This window comes from Vidua macroura, chromosome 2 (assembly GCF_024509145.1).
Source record: "Vidua macroura isolate BioBank_ID:100142 chromosome 2, ASM2450914v1, whole genome shotgun sequence".
NCBI classification, from domain to species: domain Eukaryota; kingdom Metazoa; phylum Chordata; class Aves; order Passeriformes; family Viduidae; genus Vidua; species Vidua macroura.
In genome coordinates, this window is record NC_071572.1 from 38,820,137 (window position 1) to 38,840,391 (window position 20,255).

Below are 20,255 nucleotides of genomic sequence, written 5' to 3' on the forward strand. Positions count from 1 at the left end.
ATTTTCAACTCACTGTTTAAAAAAAAAAAGATAAAATTGAAGGCACTGCTGAATGGTGGTCTTTTATATCTATTTTGCCAGCTGAGATTTCTGCAGTTGAGACAGGGGATGGTGGGGATGAAGGGGTGTTGTGCATATTGACCCAGGAACAAGAATGAAATGAAATGTTTCTTAATTGAAATTCTTTCTCTTTGAAGTGTAGTCACTGATGAGTTTTGATAATATTACAGTTCTCTGTGTAACTGTTGATTTTTTGAGCCTGCAAAAGAAAACAAAGGAACAGAGATTGTGCTTTTCAGGAGATCTTGTTTACAGAATCACAGAGTGTTTGAAGTTGGAGGGGTCTTGATGTCACCTGACCTGACCTGCCCACACAGGGTCACCTAGAGCCAATTGTCCAGGAGGCTTTACTGCAGCATTTTGCAGTTCCCCTCATTAAACCATATGAGGTTCCTGCCAGACTGTTTGTCCAGCCTGACAAGGTCCTTCTGTATGACAGCACAACCCTTTGGTGTATTGGCCACTCCTCCCAGCTTGGTGTCCACAACAAATGTGCTGAGGGTGCCCTCTGCCCCATCATCCATGTTATTAATGAAGATGTTGAGTAGGACTGGACCCAGTATTGACCCCTGAGTACACTGACCTTCGATTAGATTTTGTGCCACTGACCACCACCCTCTGGACAAGCCAAAAACAAGCCAAGTTTTCAGTCCACCTCACTGCCTGCACATCCAGCCTGTTCAGCAACAGCTTCTCTGTGAGGATCTTATGGGAGACTGTGTCAAAGGCCTTACTGAAGTCCAGGTCTTTGATGCTCAATTTTTAGGACCTTCATTGTTTCTTTTTTGCTGTGTGTTTTTATCATCTTTGCAAGTCCATGCTTAAGCTTGACTTTGCTGGGCAAGCTGAGGTATTTCTTGCATCTGAGACTTGGGATGTTCACAAGAAGACAAACTTGTTTATGCACAAGTTAAAGCATGTGCCTATTGAATGTCTTCAGTGTTTTTTTCATTTGGCTGGAGCATTTCTCCAGGCCAGATTGGATGGTGCCCTGGTATAGAGGAAGGTGTCCCTGCCCATGGCAGGGGGTTTGGAATCAGATGACCCATAATGTCCCTTCCAAACCAAGCTATTATATGATTCTGTGTTTTTTCCAGTTTGTCAATGGAATTCTGACTTCTCCTTTGTATGATTCCTGGCCATTGCAGCCTGGCAGTACTTCTGGTATTAATAAGCATATTTCTTATTCCAACATCCAAATGGAGTAAGGACAAAGGAAGAATGCAATACAGAATGTTATCTTTACTTTTTTTCACAGCAAGCTAGTATCTTACTGTAATTTTCCAGCTATTATTGGTACCCATTCTATAACAACTTCATGCATCCCGTATTTTTTGTGGCATATTTCATACTGCTTCTAGTGTTATTCTCATGCCTTTGCAAAGTCAAGGTATAGGATGTTTACAGATTTTCTTTTATCAGGAAGACCTTTTTTTTCTGTCCAAGTCAAAAGTTATACATAGTTCTATATAAATGACTAAAATATTTGGTGAACATTTAATCATATTCTTTTATGTTTTAAAGTGTCACCTAGAAAATATTTTTTCTAGGTGTAGCGATTTTTTTGTAATTTTGACCAGTCAGCTTAGCTTTTTATCTGTAGTCTATCCTTTTGTATTTTTGTTCCTTTTCAAAAGTAGATCTGTAGGCATTGTTTTATTTTATTTGAGATTCCAGGATTCTCATGCTTTTTTCATGATTTCTGAGAGGTAACAGTTGAGGTTAATCTGGGTTGTATGGGACCAACTGAGTGAGCATAACCAATTGTAATTTAAAACAATTGTAATTTAATTTAACTTCTCTATGAATTCTGTCTTGTAGTTCACTATTTTTGCTTTTGTTCTTCATCCCTTTCCGCTGATGCTGTACTCGTCATCTGATTGCAACTGACCTTTTTGGGAAAAAATGAAGGAAAAAGTCACAGAACACTTCTGTTTTCTTGGCATTGTCCATTTTATTTCTCAATTAATATTGGAGTAACTCCTTCCTCACTACTCTTCTTACTAATATATCTGTGGAATTGTGGGGATTTGTTCTTTACATACATTGCCTTTTCTCATTTTGCAATGTGACCTTTCTGTGTTAGATTTTCTGTATGAATGTGCTGCTTTTACATTTGTCCTTGATGATTTGACCTAGTTCCCTTTTTACTATTACTCTTATATTCTGAATCATCAAAGCATTTCTGAATTGCCAGCTGGTCTTTTACTATATATACTTCCTACTGTCTTCTGTGTTAAAATAATTTTATTTGTGTACTGAATACTGCTTCTCTGAGAAGTGCTTAGTTGCCCTGACTCCTTTCCACTAGAATTTGATTCTGACAAGACACCTCTCAATGGACGAAAGTCTTCCATAAACTTCCATAAATACAGTAAAAGTCCATTGGTTGTCTTCACTACTTTTCTTTTTACACTTACTAAGGATGATTTATGGTAATTTTGTGAACACAGTCAATTACTTTGCCTTCTATCCTTGCATTCTCTGTGCTAGTTGATTTCTACATTAAAAAAAAAACCAAAACAAAACAAAAAAAAAACACCACCAAAACAAACAAACAAAAACCCCACCAAAACTGGTTTTCAAGAACTGGCTGAACAGTCTGTTGTACTGCAAAGTCTGAAAAGCTCCTTGAAGGCATGTATTTAGACAGAATTCTTTCTGTCTTAGCAGTACTCATAGAAGGAACGTTGAAGCTCTTTCCTCCATGAGTTACAACCCTCAGCTGTTCTTCTGTATAATTGATGTGGGCTGGAGTTTCCCATTGCATTTCAATTTTTCTACTTCTAGTGTCTCTTTAGTAATTATGTATTTTGTATTTTCTTTCCTTTTTTCTTTTTTTTTTTTTTTTTTTTTTTGCATTATTCAGATGTGTATAACTTCTTTCCTAAAAGAAGACTTTCTTTTATCTTTATAGCATTTGCACCTCTAATGTTAAGTTTTACCTCACCTCTGGAGACATAATTTGGAGCAGAGGGAGAAGGATCAAATGCCCTCTATGTATTGCAACAATTAATCTCAAATATCTTAGTATTCACTCTGCTGAAGTTTTAGAAGTCTTAGGTAAGGTTTTTTTAGGTTAGAAGTAACCTCAAAACCTGTTATTGGACATATTTGTATAAAAGTTTGGAGCCCTCTGCTACAAAAGTAACCTGGTTCAAAATGAAAGAGGAGGCCAACATCAGTAGATCCTTTTCACACTAATGGTTATGATTTGTATCTGACCCCAACAACACTTGAGGAAGTGTACTGGTTTCACTGTATCATCAGTGCAGAGTTAAATCTCTGAAGGGTGTTCAGCTGCATTTAATTCGGTAACTTAATCCCTAAAGATGTCCTCTTCTCATGGACAGTTATAAAGGAAGCCTAGTGTACTAGCTTAAGTGTAGGTGTCTACTTCTGTTGAAATATCTTAATCTTGCCTTTACCCTTTCCACAGACCATTATTTTAGTTCTTTGTAAGCACTGAGGGTCAAACCTGCATTAGCAGTGGAGAAGAATTGCTCTAGAGATCAAGGAAAGTAGGAAAGGGATTCAGTCAATGAATGCAGAGTTCAACTTTGTTTTTTCACATTCCAAGTCAAAGATTGATTCTTGTGATGCCTATAGAGCCCCTGTTACTTGAATCGAGAAGCTGCCTCTGAATGAGCAGAGTGCTTTCCTCTGTTGCTTGCACCTATGGAGTTGAGGTTGTGACAGATATGTTTTTTATGTGAAGTACCTGTGTATTCTGTGTGTGATAGTACCTTGGCTGAAGTAGGCTTGATGGTTATATTCATCTCAGATATGCCTGCCTGTAGTACCCAAAATCAGCTACATGGTACAGTCTTTAAAAACCTTTTCTTTGAGTAGAAGCTGTAGTGGCTCTTGATCTCTTAACCCCAGATTTCCTCACCCTGCTGTAAAACTGCTTCCTGAGTGCAAGGACTAACTGTTTCTGCTCAGCTGCTGACATTTTTGAGCTCTATGGCATTCTATTGCGGTGATAATAAAATGACATGAGGCACTCGCTAAATGCAGCAGCTCTGGAGAAGCAGCTCATTGTGCCTTTGTAGACTAGACTGCAGTTAAAACAGTTTGTGTATGTGACACTTCATGAGTAACTATTATAAAGAATTTCTTGTTCTTATGGTAGCTTGGAAGAGAGCGGCCAGTAATGACAGAGCTCTAGCTAAGGATGATAAATGTCTCTAAATATTGGGAATTAACCTTTGCAAATGACAAATTCTGAAAATTATGTGAAGCTTCTGCCATTCTAATTAATCTGGCTAAAACATTGAGCAAATAGGGACATTTCTAATGTCTCCAAGAACAGAAAATTACTGCAATAAAGGGACAAATGCCAGCATATTGCAGGAGGTGCCCTATGCTTTTTAAGTCTGTGTGACCAGATCTTGACAGGTAGAAAAGACTGCGATACTAAATGGTGTTTATTTTTTAAATTTTTATTTTAATTTACCTTTAAATATATAAAATGCCTAAAGATATGGCATTCTATATTTTAACAGATAAGGAAGGACATACGTTTTCTGTATTCTGGGTGCTGGTGAGTGTTGTCCTAGGTGCAATAGCCATGCTGTGCAAAGAACAAGGAATTACAATACTGGTAAGAATTCTCTTATTAACAGAATTTTCACCTCAACATCTGTCAGGTATAGTTGTAAAGTCTACAGAAATTAATCTTCTCCACAGCTAATGACATGCACACCTTTTTATTCTGTTCAGAAAACTAATTAATGTTGACAAAAAGCAGTATTCTTGTAGATCTGTCTTAACTGTATCTATGCCAATCTGTTAGAGCTTTTCCCTTTAACTTTGTAAGCAGGTTGCATGTATTTTTGCAAAGTAGAAAGGTTTTACACCATTAGTTTCATTTTTGTTGCCCTTGTTTTTGAATGAAATTCTTGAGATAGCAGGACTACACACTTCACATGAAGAGAAGTTCAAGGCTCATGAACAAAGACATAACTGGAGGCGAGCATTTTTAAAAGCTCCATTCCCTTACTTTTGTGAACAGTGTAATTATAATTAGGGCCATTGTTTATGGACCTAATTATAATTATAGTATGGCCTAATTAGCACTTCTAGTACTGCATCTCTTCCTTTTGTCCCTTATTTAAGGATCTGTCTGTGGAAACAGATGTAGTTATTGTTCGTGTTTGTTGTGGTCTGGCTTTTTATAACTTCAGTGAAGACAATGCTGTTTTGGGTGACCAAAATGGCCACCTGAAATGCTGTATCTGTGATTTTTACCTTTTATATAGCCATATACCTTTATTAATAAATCCAGTTTATAGCTTTAGCTGACATAGATAAGCGACAGAGTCAGAAAATGCTTTGCAGCAACAACCCTCTTGTCCTTGCTAGAAGAAAAGGGAAAAGAAATTACAGAAAACTTCTTGATTTAGGACATTTTTTTAATAGATGTTTATAGAGTGATGTGTTTTTCAAAGATGTCTGTAAGGAAAATATAAGGAATTGTCTTAAAATGTGTAATTGTTTACTCTAGCAGTATGAAGTATCTGTTTGAGCTATCAGATGCAGAACAATTATTGGATTTTGGATTTTATTTGTTTGCTGTTGCACTGCTAGAATGATTATATTTATTGTTGTGCTAAGGGGCACAGGTCAGAGGGATAAAGAGCTAAATCACCCATTAAAAAGATTACTTGGAGGCTGAATGTGATTTTCAGTAGAATTCTTACCTTTCTATCTCCATCTGAGTGAGCCAAAAGCCTTTTAATTGGCAAGTGGCCTTTCTACAAGCCACACTCTAGTGAGGGGCTTGTGGCCTCCCAGTGTACCAGCACTTTGCCTCACCTAGAACTAGATTTACTGGGTTTTTTTTCTATTTAGTCGTTAGAACAGTGAGGTAATTTCTGAAATTATTAGAATATTCAATAGTCAAGAATTATCATGGCAATATGCTGAAACTTTGAAGCAGAAATGCTAAGGTTTGATTTTGCCAGTAACCTCAGTAGAATTACCCCTGGACACATTTAAACATTTTGTTTGCCTCCTTGGAGGTACTTATGTGTGAATGTAGCCCTGCAAAACACTGAATATGTTCTAGTTTTATGTGTAGTGGCTGATGTCATATAGAACTCTTCTTTTGGTTTTTTTTTGTTGTTTTTTTTTTTTTTTTTTCCCCGGCAACTTGCACTGTGTTTATTGCTGTAATTGCAAGAAAAGCAAACCTGGATACCTCTGTTAAATCTTTCTCAGCCTTTGTCTGTACCTTTTAAAAACAGTATTTCTGAAACCTGGAAATTCAAAGATGCCATAGAACAAAAAATAAGTAGAAGGCTTAAAGAAACTCCACCTTACTGATAGAAGCCTTACCTTTTGACTGCAGCATTTACACTGCAGAACATTTGGGGAAGATGGAGAGCAGAATTCTGTTGTGACCATGCATATGTTATCTGACTTGCTGGTGCATGGTATTCCCTGAAGGGTTATTCCATGTAGCAGGAGAATTCCCATTACAGTAAAATTTATTCTACTAATCTGAGCTCCATTTACCATTCTGCCATCATTACTACCAATGTATGTCTCTATTTGTTTGGAATCAGAATTAAGATGTACAGTAAGTCAATTCAAGATGTATTTAAAAGAAAATATTTGTGGTTAGCTGCTTCATCTTATGCTGTTATTATTTTCTTTAGGGTTTGAATGCAGTGTTTGATGCACTGGTGATTAACAAGATAAATCTTTTGGAGCTCATTCGAAAGTTACTGTATAAGGGAAAGTCATTGGAGGTGAGTCCTTGGATGTTTTGTTCATTCTTACAGATTTTGTTTATTCTGGCCATTCAGACAGTTATGTCCTAAAAGACAAAGATTCAGCTTCTGGCAGTTTTGTTGTTATTGAGAATTAGGAAAAAAAAACCTAAACCAACCAACCAAGAAAAGGTATTGTTACTAAGCCTAGTAAGGCACCTTTGCAGCAACATGAGTGGTAATGGGGTATTGTTAGAATTGCATTGGATAGTGAAATCCCATCCACAGTTTTCTCAATAGTACGTTAAAAATGTTGTATGGAACAGCTGACTGCTTGATGCAACAAGTTCTCCAGGGTCAGTAACTATATACATGAAATGATACTTGGAATGGTTTGGTCAAAATAAATAGAGGGAGAGATTTATTCAGATTCTCAATGACATATTAGACAAGTACATTAAAAATATATTATGTTAATGGGTCCTAGTAGCTTTGTAGTTCAAAAGAAGAAGCTAGGTAAGCACTGATAGTTGCTAGGGATTGATTTTTCTGACTTTCATTGATGTCAATTTATCTGGTATTGTCTAAAGTGGAGTCTGGCACCTAGTATTGGCACTGGCAAGCAAGTAACAGAAACAATCAGCCTCAGATCAATGATGGATAACAGCCAAGTAGACCTACAGCCTACTAGAGCATCACTGCTGTTGAACAGCTAAGATTCTCATCTAACAAGGCAAAAGAATATTCCTTGTACTTTGCTTCAGTCTGGTTTCATTGCAGAGGAGTCTCACTAATGTTTCTGAGTGGCTCAAGTCCTGTGTGGCTTTTAAATTCCTTTGCAAGGAGTGAAATGAGGAGCTGCAGGGGAAATCAGGGGAAGTAGGTTCTCTAGAAATGAAATAATAGAATTGACCAAGAAGGGCTAAGTGAGGACTACAGGAGTGTTTCAGGCAGCAAACAGGAATGCTGGGGAGTTTTGGTGTATAAGGAGACTAATGTCAACTAGAATATGACAAGGGAAGCATCTAGAGCTGTAGGGATCTAAAGCAGAGCTAGTTCAGAATTAAGTGCTGAAACAAAGGTATTAAGTAGAACCTCAGGAATAAGTGGCCAGTCAACCTCACGTCAGTGCCTGGTAAGATCACGGAACAGATTCTCCTGGAAGTTATGTCAAAACGTATGAATGACAGGGAGGTGACTGGAGACAGCCAACCCAGCTTCACCACGTGCAGATTGTGCCTGACTAATCTAATGGCCTTCTGCAATGGAGAAGAGAAGGCTCCAGGGAGACCACCTCTCTAAGAAGCCTGTTCCAGTGTTTGACCAGTAATAAATTCTTTACAATGAGGACAATGAGGCACTGGAACAGGTTACCCAGAGAAGTTGTGGATACCCCATTCCTGGAAGAGTTCTTGGCCAGACTTGACAGGGCTTTGGTCAAACTGATCTAGCAAAAGATATCCATGGCATCCCTTCCAGCCCAAACCATTCTATGATTCTAGGAAATGTCAGAGTCAAACCTTTTTGGAGGGTTATTCTTTAAGCATGAAGAGCTCAGAGTGTGGTGCTTCTGTTTAAAAGAAGAACTTTTAAATGTTTCTGTTTCAGTGAAGAAAACATCAGATGTGCCTTTTCCCTCTTATTCTTTTGGTAGAAGTAATCAATTTTAGCTCCTGTTACCAGCAAAAATCTGTTCTGCTCTTTTCAAGGAAGCATATCTAAGATTGTTTTGTTTTGTTTGATTGTCTGCTTTTTTTAGGCAGATTCTAAAAACTCTTCAAGTAAGAACCTTTTTTCTTCTTGATTGAGACAAGTTTCAGTTTCATGCCAGATTTCAGTTCTGAATCAAAGAGGATACAGTAATACTTCTTCCACTTTCACATTCTGCCTACTGAGAGATTTTGTGGCAATTGTGGAATCTGGCCTTAAAGAGGCTGCATGTACTGTTAAATGAAATGAAGTCCTGTGCTAAGAGATTTTGTTGTTAATCTGTCATAAAGCAGTTATAAATATTCACTATATGTGGGTTTTTTTCATAGTACAATTTTCTACAGAAGTTATTTTATAGGAAAACCATTCCTAAATCCTCGTTGTAGTAACTTTGGTTACTGAGATGTCCAGGTTGGGAGCAATCATTTGAGCACAAAGCCTAGCTTATGTAAAATCAAAATTACAAACTGCTTTATCCATAGGTATTCAACTAAATATTTTATCATGACTCCATTGTCAATTGCAAATACTAAAAAGCAATCTGAAAATTGTTTTAACTTTTCCATCCTTTTAGAAAATAAGTATCTTCAGCCAGTGCACTGATGTCTGTCTTTGTTCAGGAAGCCTACCTTTTTTTTTTTTTTTTTTTTAAACTTCAGACATAGTTGATATTGATATCCTAAACAGCTATGGTGGTCCTTGCTAAAGGGCATATTCCACTAAGAAGTAATCATAATTATTGCACCATCTTAAAGCTTTGACTGGTGTATTGTTATACTTACTGATGATTCTGTTTCCAGTCTCCACTGGTGAAGCTTGAAGAATCTCTACAGTATACACTGTTTTGGTTTTTTTGGGGTTTTTTTGGGTTTTTGTTTGTTTGTTTGTTTTTGTTTGTTTTTTGGTTTTTTGTTTTGTTTTGGTTTTTTGTTTGAGTTTGTTTTTTTTTTTTAATGAAAATGATGTGTGCTTGGAGAAAAGTGTTATACGTTCTGGAGAAAAAGATATAAAAGTCTGTCAGATTTACTGTCTGCACCATCACTACTTTATGTTTTATGTGACTTGCCTTCTTTACAGCCTGAAGGGTATATTATAAAATGCATGGTGTAAACCAACTGAGTTAATATAGATCAAACACGATTTTATACTTTTTCTGATCTTGGGTCATTTACTCTGAAGTAAGTATTTTGGATGCCTCTCTGTCATTAGCTTTTTAATCAAATTTTTGACTGTGAAAATTTTAATTCAGTTTCTAATTCCTGCCAGCTCCTAACTGAGCAGTTTTCTTGGTATATACCTGTAATTTTACCTCTAAAGATACCTAAGTGGACAAAATTTTTCCATGACAAGCAGACAGCTGAAAATAGCTATTTAAAACTAAGTCCCCAAAGTACTCATCCTCCATTTTAGAAAGAAAAAATAAATTAATTTAATATGCTGTATACTAAAGGCTGTATTGTGCTCAAATTCCCTATCAGAAATTGCCATGTAAAACTACATCAGCTATAGAATTACAGAGGATTTGTAGAAGAGAGTCTTCTTGGCGTAACAAGTTTTGTTAACTGATTGAGAAGGAAATTAAAATATTTGCAAAAAAATACTTTCCTATTAAAATGTCATCTCTAATAGCAAAAATACACAGGAATAGCTTTTTCTTTCTGAGATAGAGGTGAAAAAGATGTGAATGTGTTGGGTAAGAGAACAAATACTGTTTCTATATGAGGTGGGGTTTTTTTCCTTCTTTCTTTCCTGTAGAATGCTGGGCTACTAAGGAAGGGGCTGCTTTTCAGGATAACTCTTTTAATGTGTGGAGGGGCCGGAATACTTTATATCCGCTGGAGGATTATGGGCACAGGACCACCAGCTTTCACTGAAGTAGACAACCCAGCTTCATTCGCTGACAGTCTGTTTGTAAGAGTAAGTTACAAAATTGCTTTTTTCTGGCCAGCTCAGAACATTTGTTTTTTGTCATAAAATTAAGTTTTCTGTGCTTCTAAGAAACAATAAAGTGGGCAGTTTTTACATTTTAAGATATGTGTGATGAGTCACCTTCCCTTGTGCTGCTGTGATGATTCTCTACACTTTTTAAAAATAGTATATATATATATTTATATAGTATATATATAATAGAATATACCGTGTATATTCTACATATATACAGTATATATATATAGTATATATACACCATATATATATAGTATATATATACCATATATATAGTGTGTGTATATATATATATATCATAGAATATATATATATATATATACCGTGTATATTCTCTGCATTCAATTTAGCATGCACTGTACACATTGAAGTACTTTTCCATTTACTCACTATTTTCCCATGCATGTAAGAAATTAACTTTTGCTGATTTTCATCCCTTTTCCACATACTGTGCTTGACTTTTCATCTTCTTTCAAAACTAAAGAAAATAGCATGAAGTTCTAATCTGGTGTATTTGGAGTAGGTCTTGACTATATACCTCTGGCAGCATTAAGGATCTTTCTGGAGATGGAGAATGAAAGATGAAGACAGTGGATGATGTCTTCTGATGTTTTCTCCTGTTGTACAAGATTGTTCTTTTTACATATGAATATTGGTTGGAAAACACAGAATTGCATTTCCCTGCTCTGAACTAGAGAGCCACCTAGCTATGTTTAAAAGAAAATTTAAAATTAATTTCACAGCTGTAATTGTAATGGATATGTAAATAGTTGTAGTCTAAAAGTATTCATGGCCTCTTTATTGTGTTACAAGGGAAATGAGGGAAGAGAGATGGACTAAAGTTGCCCACTTCTCCCCCCACTCAAGTTTAGTATCAAATAAATGTTTGTTTTCTCTGTGATTGACAGGCTATAAACTATAATTACTACTATTCACTGAATGCATGGTTGCTGTTGTGTCCCTGGTGGCTGTGTTTTGATTGGTCAATGGGCTGCATACCCCTCATTAAATCCGTCAGCGACTGGAGGATAATTGCACTAGCAGCACTTTGGTTCTGCCTAATTGGTCTGATATGCCAAGCTCTGTGCTCAGAAGACAGCCATAAGAGAAGGTAAGAGACAGTGATGAATTTTAAATGCCTGGCCAACTTGAGTACAGTATTATTTTGTTAAATCCACTACTGATAATTTTAACAATTCAGTGGAACCAGTGTCTAGCAAATGCAGTTCAAATAAATATTTATAGCTGTCATTACAGTTTTATCCCAATTTAGGTCCATCACTGCACACCAACTAGTAGGAAACAGAGTTGGAGAAGGAGGCATGGATGGTTGCTTTATTTTTTCTTCTGAAATGGTATTTTAAGATCCTTAACACCGTAGGTGGTAAAAAGTAATATGTGCTCAAAACGCAGTAGGAAGTTGTTTGTTGTTGCCCGTACTTCTTACAAGTCATCATTTCCTTTAATTTCCTCCTAATAATGGAAGAGAGGAGATGTGCTTTGAAAGCAGGTAGAAATACTGGCCATGGTCATACAGTTAAAAAGTAAAATGCTTGACCCATAGTATGTACTCAGAAAACAACTTGTACTTTACCCAAAGGAACTAAAAAATTTATTGTAAACTGCTCTTTCTCACTAAGGGCTTCTGTTTAACTTTGCAGGTTCTGTTACTATGGATTTTATGTAGACTTAATTTCTCAGTTCCTTAAAAATTTTCAACTGCTCAGTCATAGAATGGTTTGAGTTGGAAGAGACTTTAAAGGTCAGGTAGTTCCAGTCCCCCTGCCACAGGCAGGGACACCTTTCATGAGATCAGGTTTCTCAAAGCCCTGTTTATCCTGGCCTTGAACACTTCCAGGAATGGGGCACTATCACTACGTGTCCTTTTGAAAAGCTCTCTAGCTCTCTTGTTGCCCTCTTAAGGTATTGGAAGGTTGTTAGAAGGTCTCCCTGGAGGCTTCTCTTCTCCAGGATACACAACTCCAACTCTCTCAGCCTGTCTTCATAGGAGACATGCTCCAGCCTTCTCATCTTCATCACCCACCTCTGGACTTCCTCCAACAGGTCCATGTCCTCTTTATCGTGGGAGCCCCAGAGCTGGATGCAGCACTCCAAGCTGGGATCTCACCAGAGCAGAGTAGGAGGGGCAGGACCACTTTCCTGGCCCTGCTGGACATGCCACTTTGATGCAAGCCAGGATATGGTTGGCTTTCTGCACTCCACGTGCACATTGCTGGGTCACGTTCAGCTTCTCATCACTAAACTCCCCCAAGTCCTTCTCAGGGCTGCTCTCATGCCATTTTCTGTCCAGCCCATCTTTGTTCTTGGGATTGCCCTGACCCAGGTACTAGGCTTTGCACTTGGGTTTCATGAGGTTTGCATCAGCCCACCTATCCTTTCCAGGTCTCCCTGGATGGCATCCTTTCCCTCCACTGCACGGCTGGGTGTCTTGGGCAAACCTGCTGAGGGTGCACTCAATCCCACCATCCACAGCACCGACAAAGATGTTAAACAGTGCCAGTCCCAATACCAGCCCTTGAGGAACACCACTTGCCACTGGACACTGGACACTGAGCCATTGACTGCAACTCTTTGTGTGCAACCGTCCAGCCACTTCCTTAGCAACCAAGAGGTCCAGCTGTCAAATCTGTGTCTCCAGTTTAGAGACAAGGATGTCATGCTGGACAGTGTCAAATGCTTTGCACAAGTCCAGGTAGATGATTTATATCACCTGCTCTTCCTTTATCCAGCAATGCTGTACTCCATTGTAGAAGGCTATATAATTTGTCAGGCACATTTTTCCCTTAGTGAAGCCAGATTGGCTTTCACCAATCATCTCCTTATTTTCCAGGTGCCTTAGCATATTTTCCAGGAGGATCTGCTCCATGATCTTGTCAGGCACAGAGCTGACCTACTGACCTCCTTTCCTGAGTCTGCCTTTTTCCCTGTTTAAAGCATGAGGGTTACGTCTCCCCTTTTCTAGTCAGTGGGAACTTCAGCACACTGTCATGACTTCTCAAGTATGATGGGTAGGAGCTCAGCACTATCTTAGCAACTTCATCCATCAGTTCCCTCGGGATCTGCAAGTGCACCTTACCAGATATGGAGTTGTACACCTTAAGTGTTCTTGAACCTGACCTTTTCCTACAGCGGGCAGTTCTTCATTCTCCCAGTCTCTGCCTTTGCCTTATGTGACTTGAGCAATGTGGTTGGAGCACTTGCTGGTGAAGTCTGAGACAAAAATGTTATTGAATACCTCAGCCTTCTCCATGTCCTGGGTAGCCAGGCTTCCCAAACGCTTCCACATTTTCCACAGTCTTCCTTTTATCACCAACATAGGTAATTCTATTGTTCAGTGTGCAAAATCTTTTCTTACTCTTCTATTCCTTCACATCCCTTCAAATGTTAATACTGTACCTGCCTGCCTTTCTGCTGTTCCCATATTTATTTGCATAGGTAAATAATTTTGGAGAGGGGATGGAACTCTTGCTACTAGTGATGTCATATTTTCTAGTAAAAAATGCACTGACTAAGCTTTTATTACTAAATAGTTTTATTCAAAAAGTATAGCGAAGGCCTAGACTTGTGGGGATGAGAAAAGACCAGGAGGACCCATCTACCTTACAGTGTAGAGATTCATTTGTAATAAATTAGAATAGAAAATTACCATGCCCGTGGCCTTCGTAAGAAACACCTGACATGGACCTGAGGTTCTTATTCCCTTATGTCAGTTCTGCAAAACTCTTTTGTCTGAGCTCTGTATAGTCCGTAAAGAGCTACCTGCTGAGAATGCTAACCTTGGTGTCAAAAAAAGGGAAGACAAACTGCTCTCAAAAACTGTGTGTCTCTTCTGTCTGTAGAAGGAGAGTAGATTACTAACTTTCAAGTGGTTAACTACAATGGATTCTACTATTGATGTGTTTGTTAGGAGAAAAACCACCCTCTCGGTTGAATGTGCACCTAAGTTTCTTCTTTAACAGTGACTTATGTTTTTGCCCCCATTACTGTCTTACTAGGTCCAAAAATAGACAGGTCCAAAAATGGTAGCTTTTACCATTACTTTTCCTGCCTGTGTGTTTTAAATAGGAGTTATATAATTAATATGTAATGGGGCTATTTTCTGGCCTGGAAGCATGATTATTGCTTTTCTGGAAATTATAGCAATGATTTTTAAAGCGCTTCACTGAAATTTGATCCTAGTGGCTCTCAAAGGCTATGTTTGAATGCCCTATCCTATCTGCACATCCTTCTACAATGTTTAAATAAAGTTTATATGTTAAGTGAAAAAGGTACTTTAGTTAAGATTTGTAGTTAACCTGAGAATGTTTCTTGTTTGCAGAATCCTTACACTGGGACTTGGATTTCTTATTATCCCTTTTCTTCCTGCAAGTAATCTCTTCTTCCGAGTAGGATTTGTTGTTGCAGAGAGAGTCATCTACCTCCCCAGTATTGGATATTGTATTCTTTTTACATATGGATTTAGTCTCCTGAGTAAGCAAGCCAAGAAAAAGGTACCCTCAAAATAATCAGTAAAGATGTTGTTCAACATCAGTCAGTTGATGATGAAGCAGTTCAATTGCATGATTTGTTTCTTAACTTGGCTCTCTTTCCTTAAGAAAATTCTGGCTGTGGCAGTACTTGGAATCTTGTTGATAAACGTTATGCGCTGTGCGCTCCGCAGCAGTCAGTGGAGGTCAGAAGAACAGCTTTTTAGGAGTGCATTGTCTGTGTGCCCTCTGAATGCAAAAGTAAGTCACTCATTGTCTTCTAATATTTTTTTTTTTTTTTTTAAGTGTTTTGAAATTTGAGGTCAAGGAGGCATTATGCATAGTTAATATATTGTGCTACAATGTTATTCACAGTCTTGCTGAGTTCAGGAATGACATTGACATGTCAGACATCTAAATTACAGTGGCAGCATAGTCAAAATACCAGAAAGTGCAAATTACAATATTCAGAACTTGGAGGTGGGAGTGGGGAGGTGAGGGAGAGGAGAGAATGCACTTCAAGAAAGGCATCAAGTCAAATTGGATGTATTGCTAATAAAATCTATTTAGAAGAATTGTGTGCATAATTTCAAGTTATTGCAACAAAAATATCAAAACAAGGTTAGTAAGTTGTAGCAATGGATTCAACTGAAAAATGTCTATGCTGTTTTTAGAATCCTTTCTGTGTACCTTTCAGTGGTATATAAAGCCAGCACAGCTGAGGGACAAAACAGCATATCATCAATGCAATTGTGGGATGTGGGAGTAAAATCCTGCTCCCACTTCTGCTTTTATACAGCAGCTGAGCATGCTAGACTCTTCAGACTTGGGCACTGAGGAAAGCTGCAGTTTTCCCCACAGGCTTAGTGAGGGAACAAGTAAGATGGTGGGACTGGATAGGATGTTTCACTGAGCTGAGCAGCAGTGTTCAGCATCAGAGACTGACTCCAACCTCCAACAGAGGGGACCTCCACAGCAGTCCTTTGACAGCCAAGAGTGTGATCTGTTGGAGCATACCACTGAGCCCTGATGTTGTCTGAATTTTAGTAAAGAGACTCTTTGAAGAGTCAAAGAGACTCTTTGAAGAGCCTGGGAGTGGGAATGTGCAGCTTGTCAATAAAAACACATTGATGTTTTAAAAGATTAGATTCCTGTAATCTAGAGTGGTATCTAGAAAATACCAATCAAGACACAGAGTTTAAAAAGGAACCTGTGAATGCTCAACTTCACAAAGAGAATTATAAACTTAGCATTTACTGGAATACAAATATGCAACAGTGAGCTATAAAAAATTTATGGCCAATATTTGCAACATGGTGGCATTTTTCAGTAGTCTGAGATTTTAATACATAGGAAAGAGCTTTTGTATTTTATTGTGTGGCAGTGGTAGGCAACCATCTTCTTTTTAATGATGACCTCAGTATATCTTGTCTTCTGGATGACAAGCACATGCTATAAATGGAGCAAATGCAATCTGTTTTCTTTGTGTGTAACTCCATCCATCTGCCATGGTGAGAGTGCTTTAGACAGATCCACACTCTCTGCCTGTGCTCCAAGCTCCTTGGACTCCAGCCATGCCTGGCTGGGAAGCTGTGTAGCTGTGCTCCCACAGTACTGTGCTTGAGCCGATAAGCTGCGCACAAGCTACCGAACTAATGCAGCTGGTTTAAAGCCAATGAATGTACAGGCAAAATGAGCTTGTGTTTGTCAACACTGGGCACTGTAGACATGCCTGAGCTGTATTTCTGCTGGTGACAGCTTGTGCAAGTGGAAAGCATGGAGATGTGAACCGGGAAAGGATTGTAGGCTCACATTCCAATTTTGCTGAAGGATGTAACTTTGAAATCACAATAGTAGGGAACTTTTCTAAGCAGGAACATTAAAGAGTCCATGTATGACAGCCTATGTCTTGTTTTCTTCATGAACTCAGCTATATTTATTTAATTTTGACAAAGGTAAATGTAAAAATTTGAACTAGGTTTTGTTTTGATCTTCAGTTGTCTTGAAATTGCAGGCTTCCTTTAAAAATGACTCCACAGGACCTTCTTTCAGTGACCCATTTATTTCAGTGGGAGGCTGGTACAGACCAAAGAATGGCACACAGATAATAGCTTTTTCTTGTTGTTCTTGGAACATATTAAATATGTGTAATGTTGTCATGCTTTACTTCCATTATGTATCGGGATCTCAAAATCTCAAATCCTCAGTAGAAGAAAATGCTGTTCATGTTTTGTTGTACAGCTCTTTTCAATTCCAAATTGTCTGTGTGGGAAGTATAGAGTAAACTTACCCTAATTCTGAATAACAAGTTGTAACAGCACTGCCTTGTCTAATTTCAAGACTCATTTCTTTAAACACGGTAGTGTGGCACAGTAGTGAATCTGGTGCCTTGACACATCTGGCTCGAGAGGATGACATTTAAGATCAACTTTAATAAATGTTGCCCACTGACTTTAAAATTTATTGGAAAAAATCAGGTACCATAATGAAGCTACAAATATTTTGACCTCTAAAAAAGTTCCCAATACAGATTTTTAAATGTTTTGAATATTTTTTAATTTATTTTAAATGTTATTTATTTACAAAATTTAAAAATATATGTTTTTATATATATGTTATATATATATATATATATATATATAAAATACGTGGTGGGTGGGTAGGATTTTTTAAGAGAGAGAAGCAAGTATGTTACAGATCTTGGTTAAACATGTCCAGGAGCATGTCACACATTTGAACTTGTGTGGCCCTGCACTCAGGTTGGTTTCAAAGGCCATGAGACTGAAACACTACAAAGCTTTAATATATTTGGCAGTATTTTCCTTAGCTGAACAGGAGGTGCCTCTGTATTGATTCCATTTTTCCTACCACATTTTCATACTGTACGGGTTGGATTCTTCTCCTGGGGAGAAGAAGCTGTTTCTTTTAGCATTAGTTCTTCTCCTTGGACTAAATGAGAGACATAAGTCAGAAGGAAAGTATCCTAAATTTGTCTTTCTCTCCACTGATGATAAAAGAAGTCCTGACAACTAGAGCATATGTGGATACATAAGATTATGTGAAATTTTGACCCTCTCCTACTGCATTTCACTATTTATAGACATTGCTGGATTGCTCCTCACCTTCTGAAGTCATTACACATTGTTTCTTTTAATTTTAAAGATTATTCCCAAAAATGCTTATCTTACTGCCTTTTTTTTTTTTTTTTTTTTTGCTACTGGAAATGTTTGCATTGTTGGAAGAACTGAGTTATGGCTTTTCTAAAAGCTGACAAAAAATAGTAGTTAATCCAGAGATGGTCTTTATCCCTGGATGACTTCCTCTCATTGATTATCTAAATAAATAATTGCAGTTACATTGTTGCACACATGGGAAATAGCCAGCATTTTTCTTTTCCTGGATTTGAAATAACTGAATTTAAATGACTGTAAATTGTTGTGATTTTGTACATAATCTCTACATTCTCCTTGCTACTGGCTTTTCTTTAAAGGATAGAAATTAATAAACATAATTTTTGAAAAGCCATTTCAGTAGCAACTTTTATGCAAAAAATAAGCAAGGAGGTTAAAATACTCCCAACACAATGTTACTATCTGCCTTGACATACCGAGTAAGTAACTTTGAAATTTATGCTTTATGCAAACTGCAGTCATTACTGATACAAGTTTGTCAGAGACAAGCTATGCTAATACTGAAAAGGTACAATAAGTTTGTGAGATTGGTTTCTATACTTTCTTAAAAGGTCTTGTAAAACCTCTTTGTTACAGAACAAGATTTAATGCTGCCTGAGGATCTGATCTTTGATCCTTAAGGAAGCGGATCTAGAGGGCATTTCCTTTCGATATTGAGATTTTTTTTCTTTATGCTATATATTAAAACGGGATTATCTTCTGAGGAATTTAACTTAAGTGCTGTGGGCTGTGTTTATATGGGTTATTTGCAGTGTTTTGCCACCATTTTAGATGTCAATTTTTGCTTATACAAGCACAGTTATGTAGAAGAATCTTTAGACAACATTAGATACACAAACAAAATGTGAATATCAAAAAAGCTTTGTTTTATTATTATTTAGAAAACAGAGTTTTAGTAGTAGAAGAAAGAGAAGATTGATGACACAAGCTGGCATTGAACAGAGGCATCTGCATGTTCCTGGAGAAATTTTGACATCTGTGCTTTGCTTTCATCCTTCTCAGTAAATGTTCATATTTGCTGAAAAAGAGATTATCAGCAGCTAGGAAGAGAGAGTAAAATTGGTGGTAATAGTAGTGTTCCAACTGAGAGGATGTACCTCCTAAAAGATTATATTACATTTCAATTTCTTCCTGTTCTGCTTTGAGGGAAAACAAAATCAAAAAATCAGTCTGGCAATAATTTCATTTTTGCATAGGAAAATATTTTTTTTTTCCTCTCCTTGTTTAAATTTAACATTTAAATAAGAGTTCAAGTACTATGTATATCTGGCACAGAATAATATGCAGTGCTTTTTTATACTGGCTTCTTAGGTTGATTGAGGTATTGAACAGACAAATACATAGAGCCAAATCTTGGCTAGGCTCTGGTGCTATGGTTAACTTAAACAGCACATGCCTGTTGAGAGAAAGTAGGTTCTACCCTAGGGTGTTTTTACCTGATCTTTTAGATTTCTGAGAATAACGTGTTGCTATGCATCCCTGAAAAATGCTCCTTTTAGAGCTATTACTGTAAAGTAATTGCCTGTTTAAGATTGATAAAGGATCGTCTGAGTATAATGTAATACGTCATTTCCAGTTAATATTTAATCATTTAATAACAAAGAGCTCTTAAATGTTTAACCAGGAAAGGAAAATCTTCCCTCCAAGGCTGGCATGCACAATATCTGTCAAAAACAGAAGAACCACACCTCTAGAAATGAAATTTTAAACAACTCACCGGCCTCTCATTATTAAAGACCAGATTCTTCCCACCCATGGGTACATAGAAAGCACTTGTGTCCCCGTGTTGTGCAGGAGAGTCACAGCCCTGTGCTCAGCAGACAGCAGTGGTTACTGCAGGCCTGCTTTGAGTGAGTTAAAGGCTGACCTTGGCATCTCTCTGCCATGGCCACTGAAGTGAGAGACACAGCTGGATGGCAGAAGTAACCCACACCTCTCAGATGACTGGATGTGCCTGGGAACGCTTTGCTGCTTCTGCTCTTCAGAGCAGGATGTTACTGCATCGTATAACCCATTTATAAAACAACTGGTTTTGTCACTGGATGTTGATGGTAGGCTGGGCACTTCTTTTGATATGTTTGGTTTCGGGCTTTTTTCCTCTTCCTTTCTTTGTCGCCACCGTATTAAGAGGAACTAAAGCTGCA

The 20,255-nt window shown here is 37.6% G+C and overlaps 1 protein-coding gene across 1 annotated transcript in view; it reads left to right on the forward strand.

The window, feature by feature from the left end:
- Positions 1–20,255, forward strand: part of TMTC4 (transmembrane O-mannosyltransferase targeting cadherins 4) — an 83,518-nt gene that overhangs the window by 19,622 nt on the left and 43,641 nt on the right. Inside the window, exons 6-11 of the mRNA XM_054004577.1 lie at positions 4,569–4,666; positions 6,726–6,818; positions 10,245–10,406; positions 11,342–11,544; positions 14,773–14,944; positions 15,050–15,181. Of these exons, the coding sequence (XP_053860552.1) occupies positions 4,569–4,666; positions 6,726–6,818; positions 10,245–10,406; positions 11,342–11,544; positions 14,773–14,944; positions 15,050–15,181 (860 nt within the window). The remainder of the gene's footprint in view (positions 1–4,568; positions 4,667–6,725; positions 6,819–10,244; positions 10,407–11,341; positions 11,545–14,772; positions 14,945–15,049; positions 15,182–20,255) is intronic.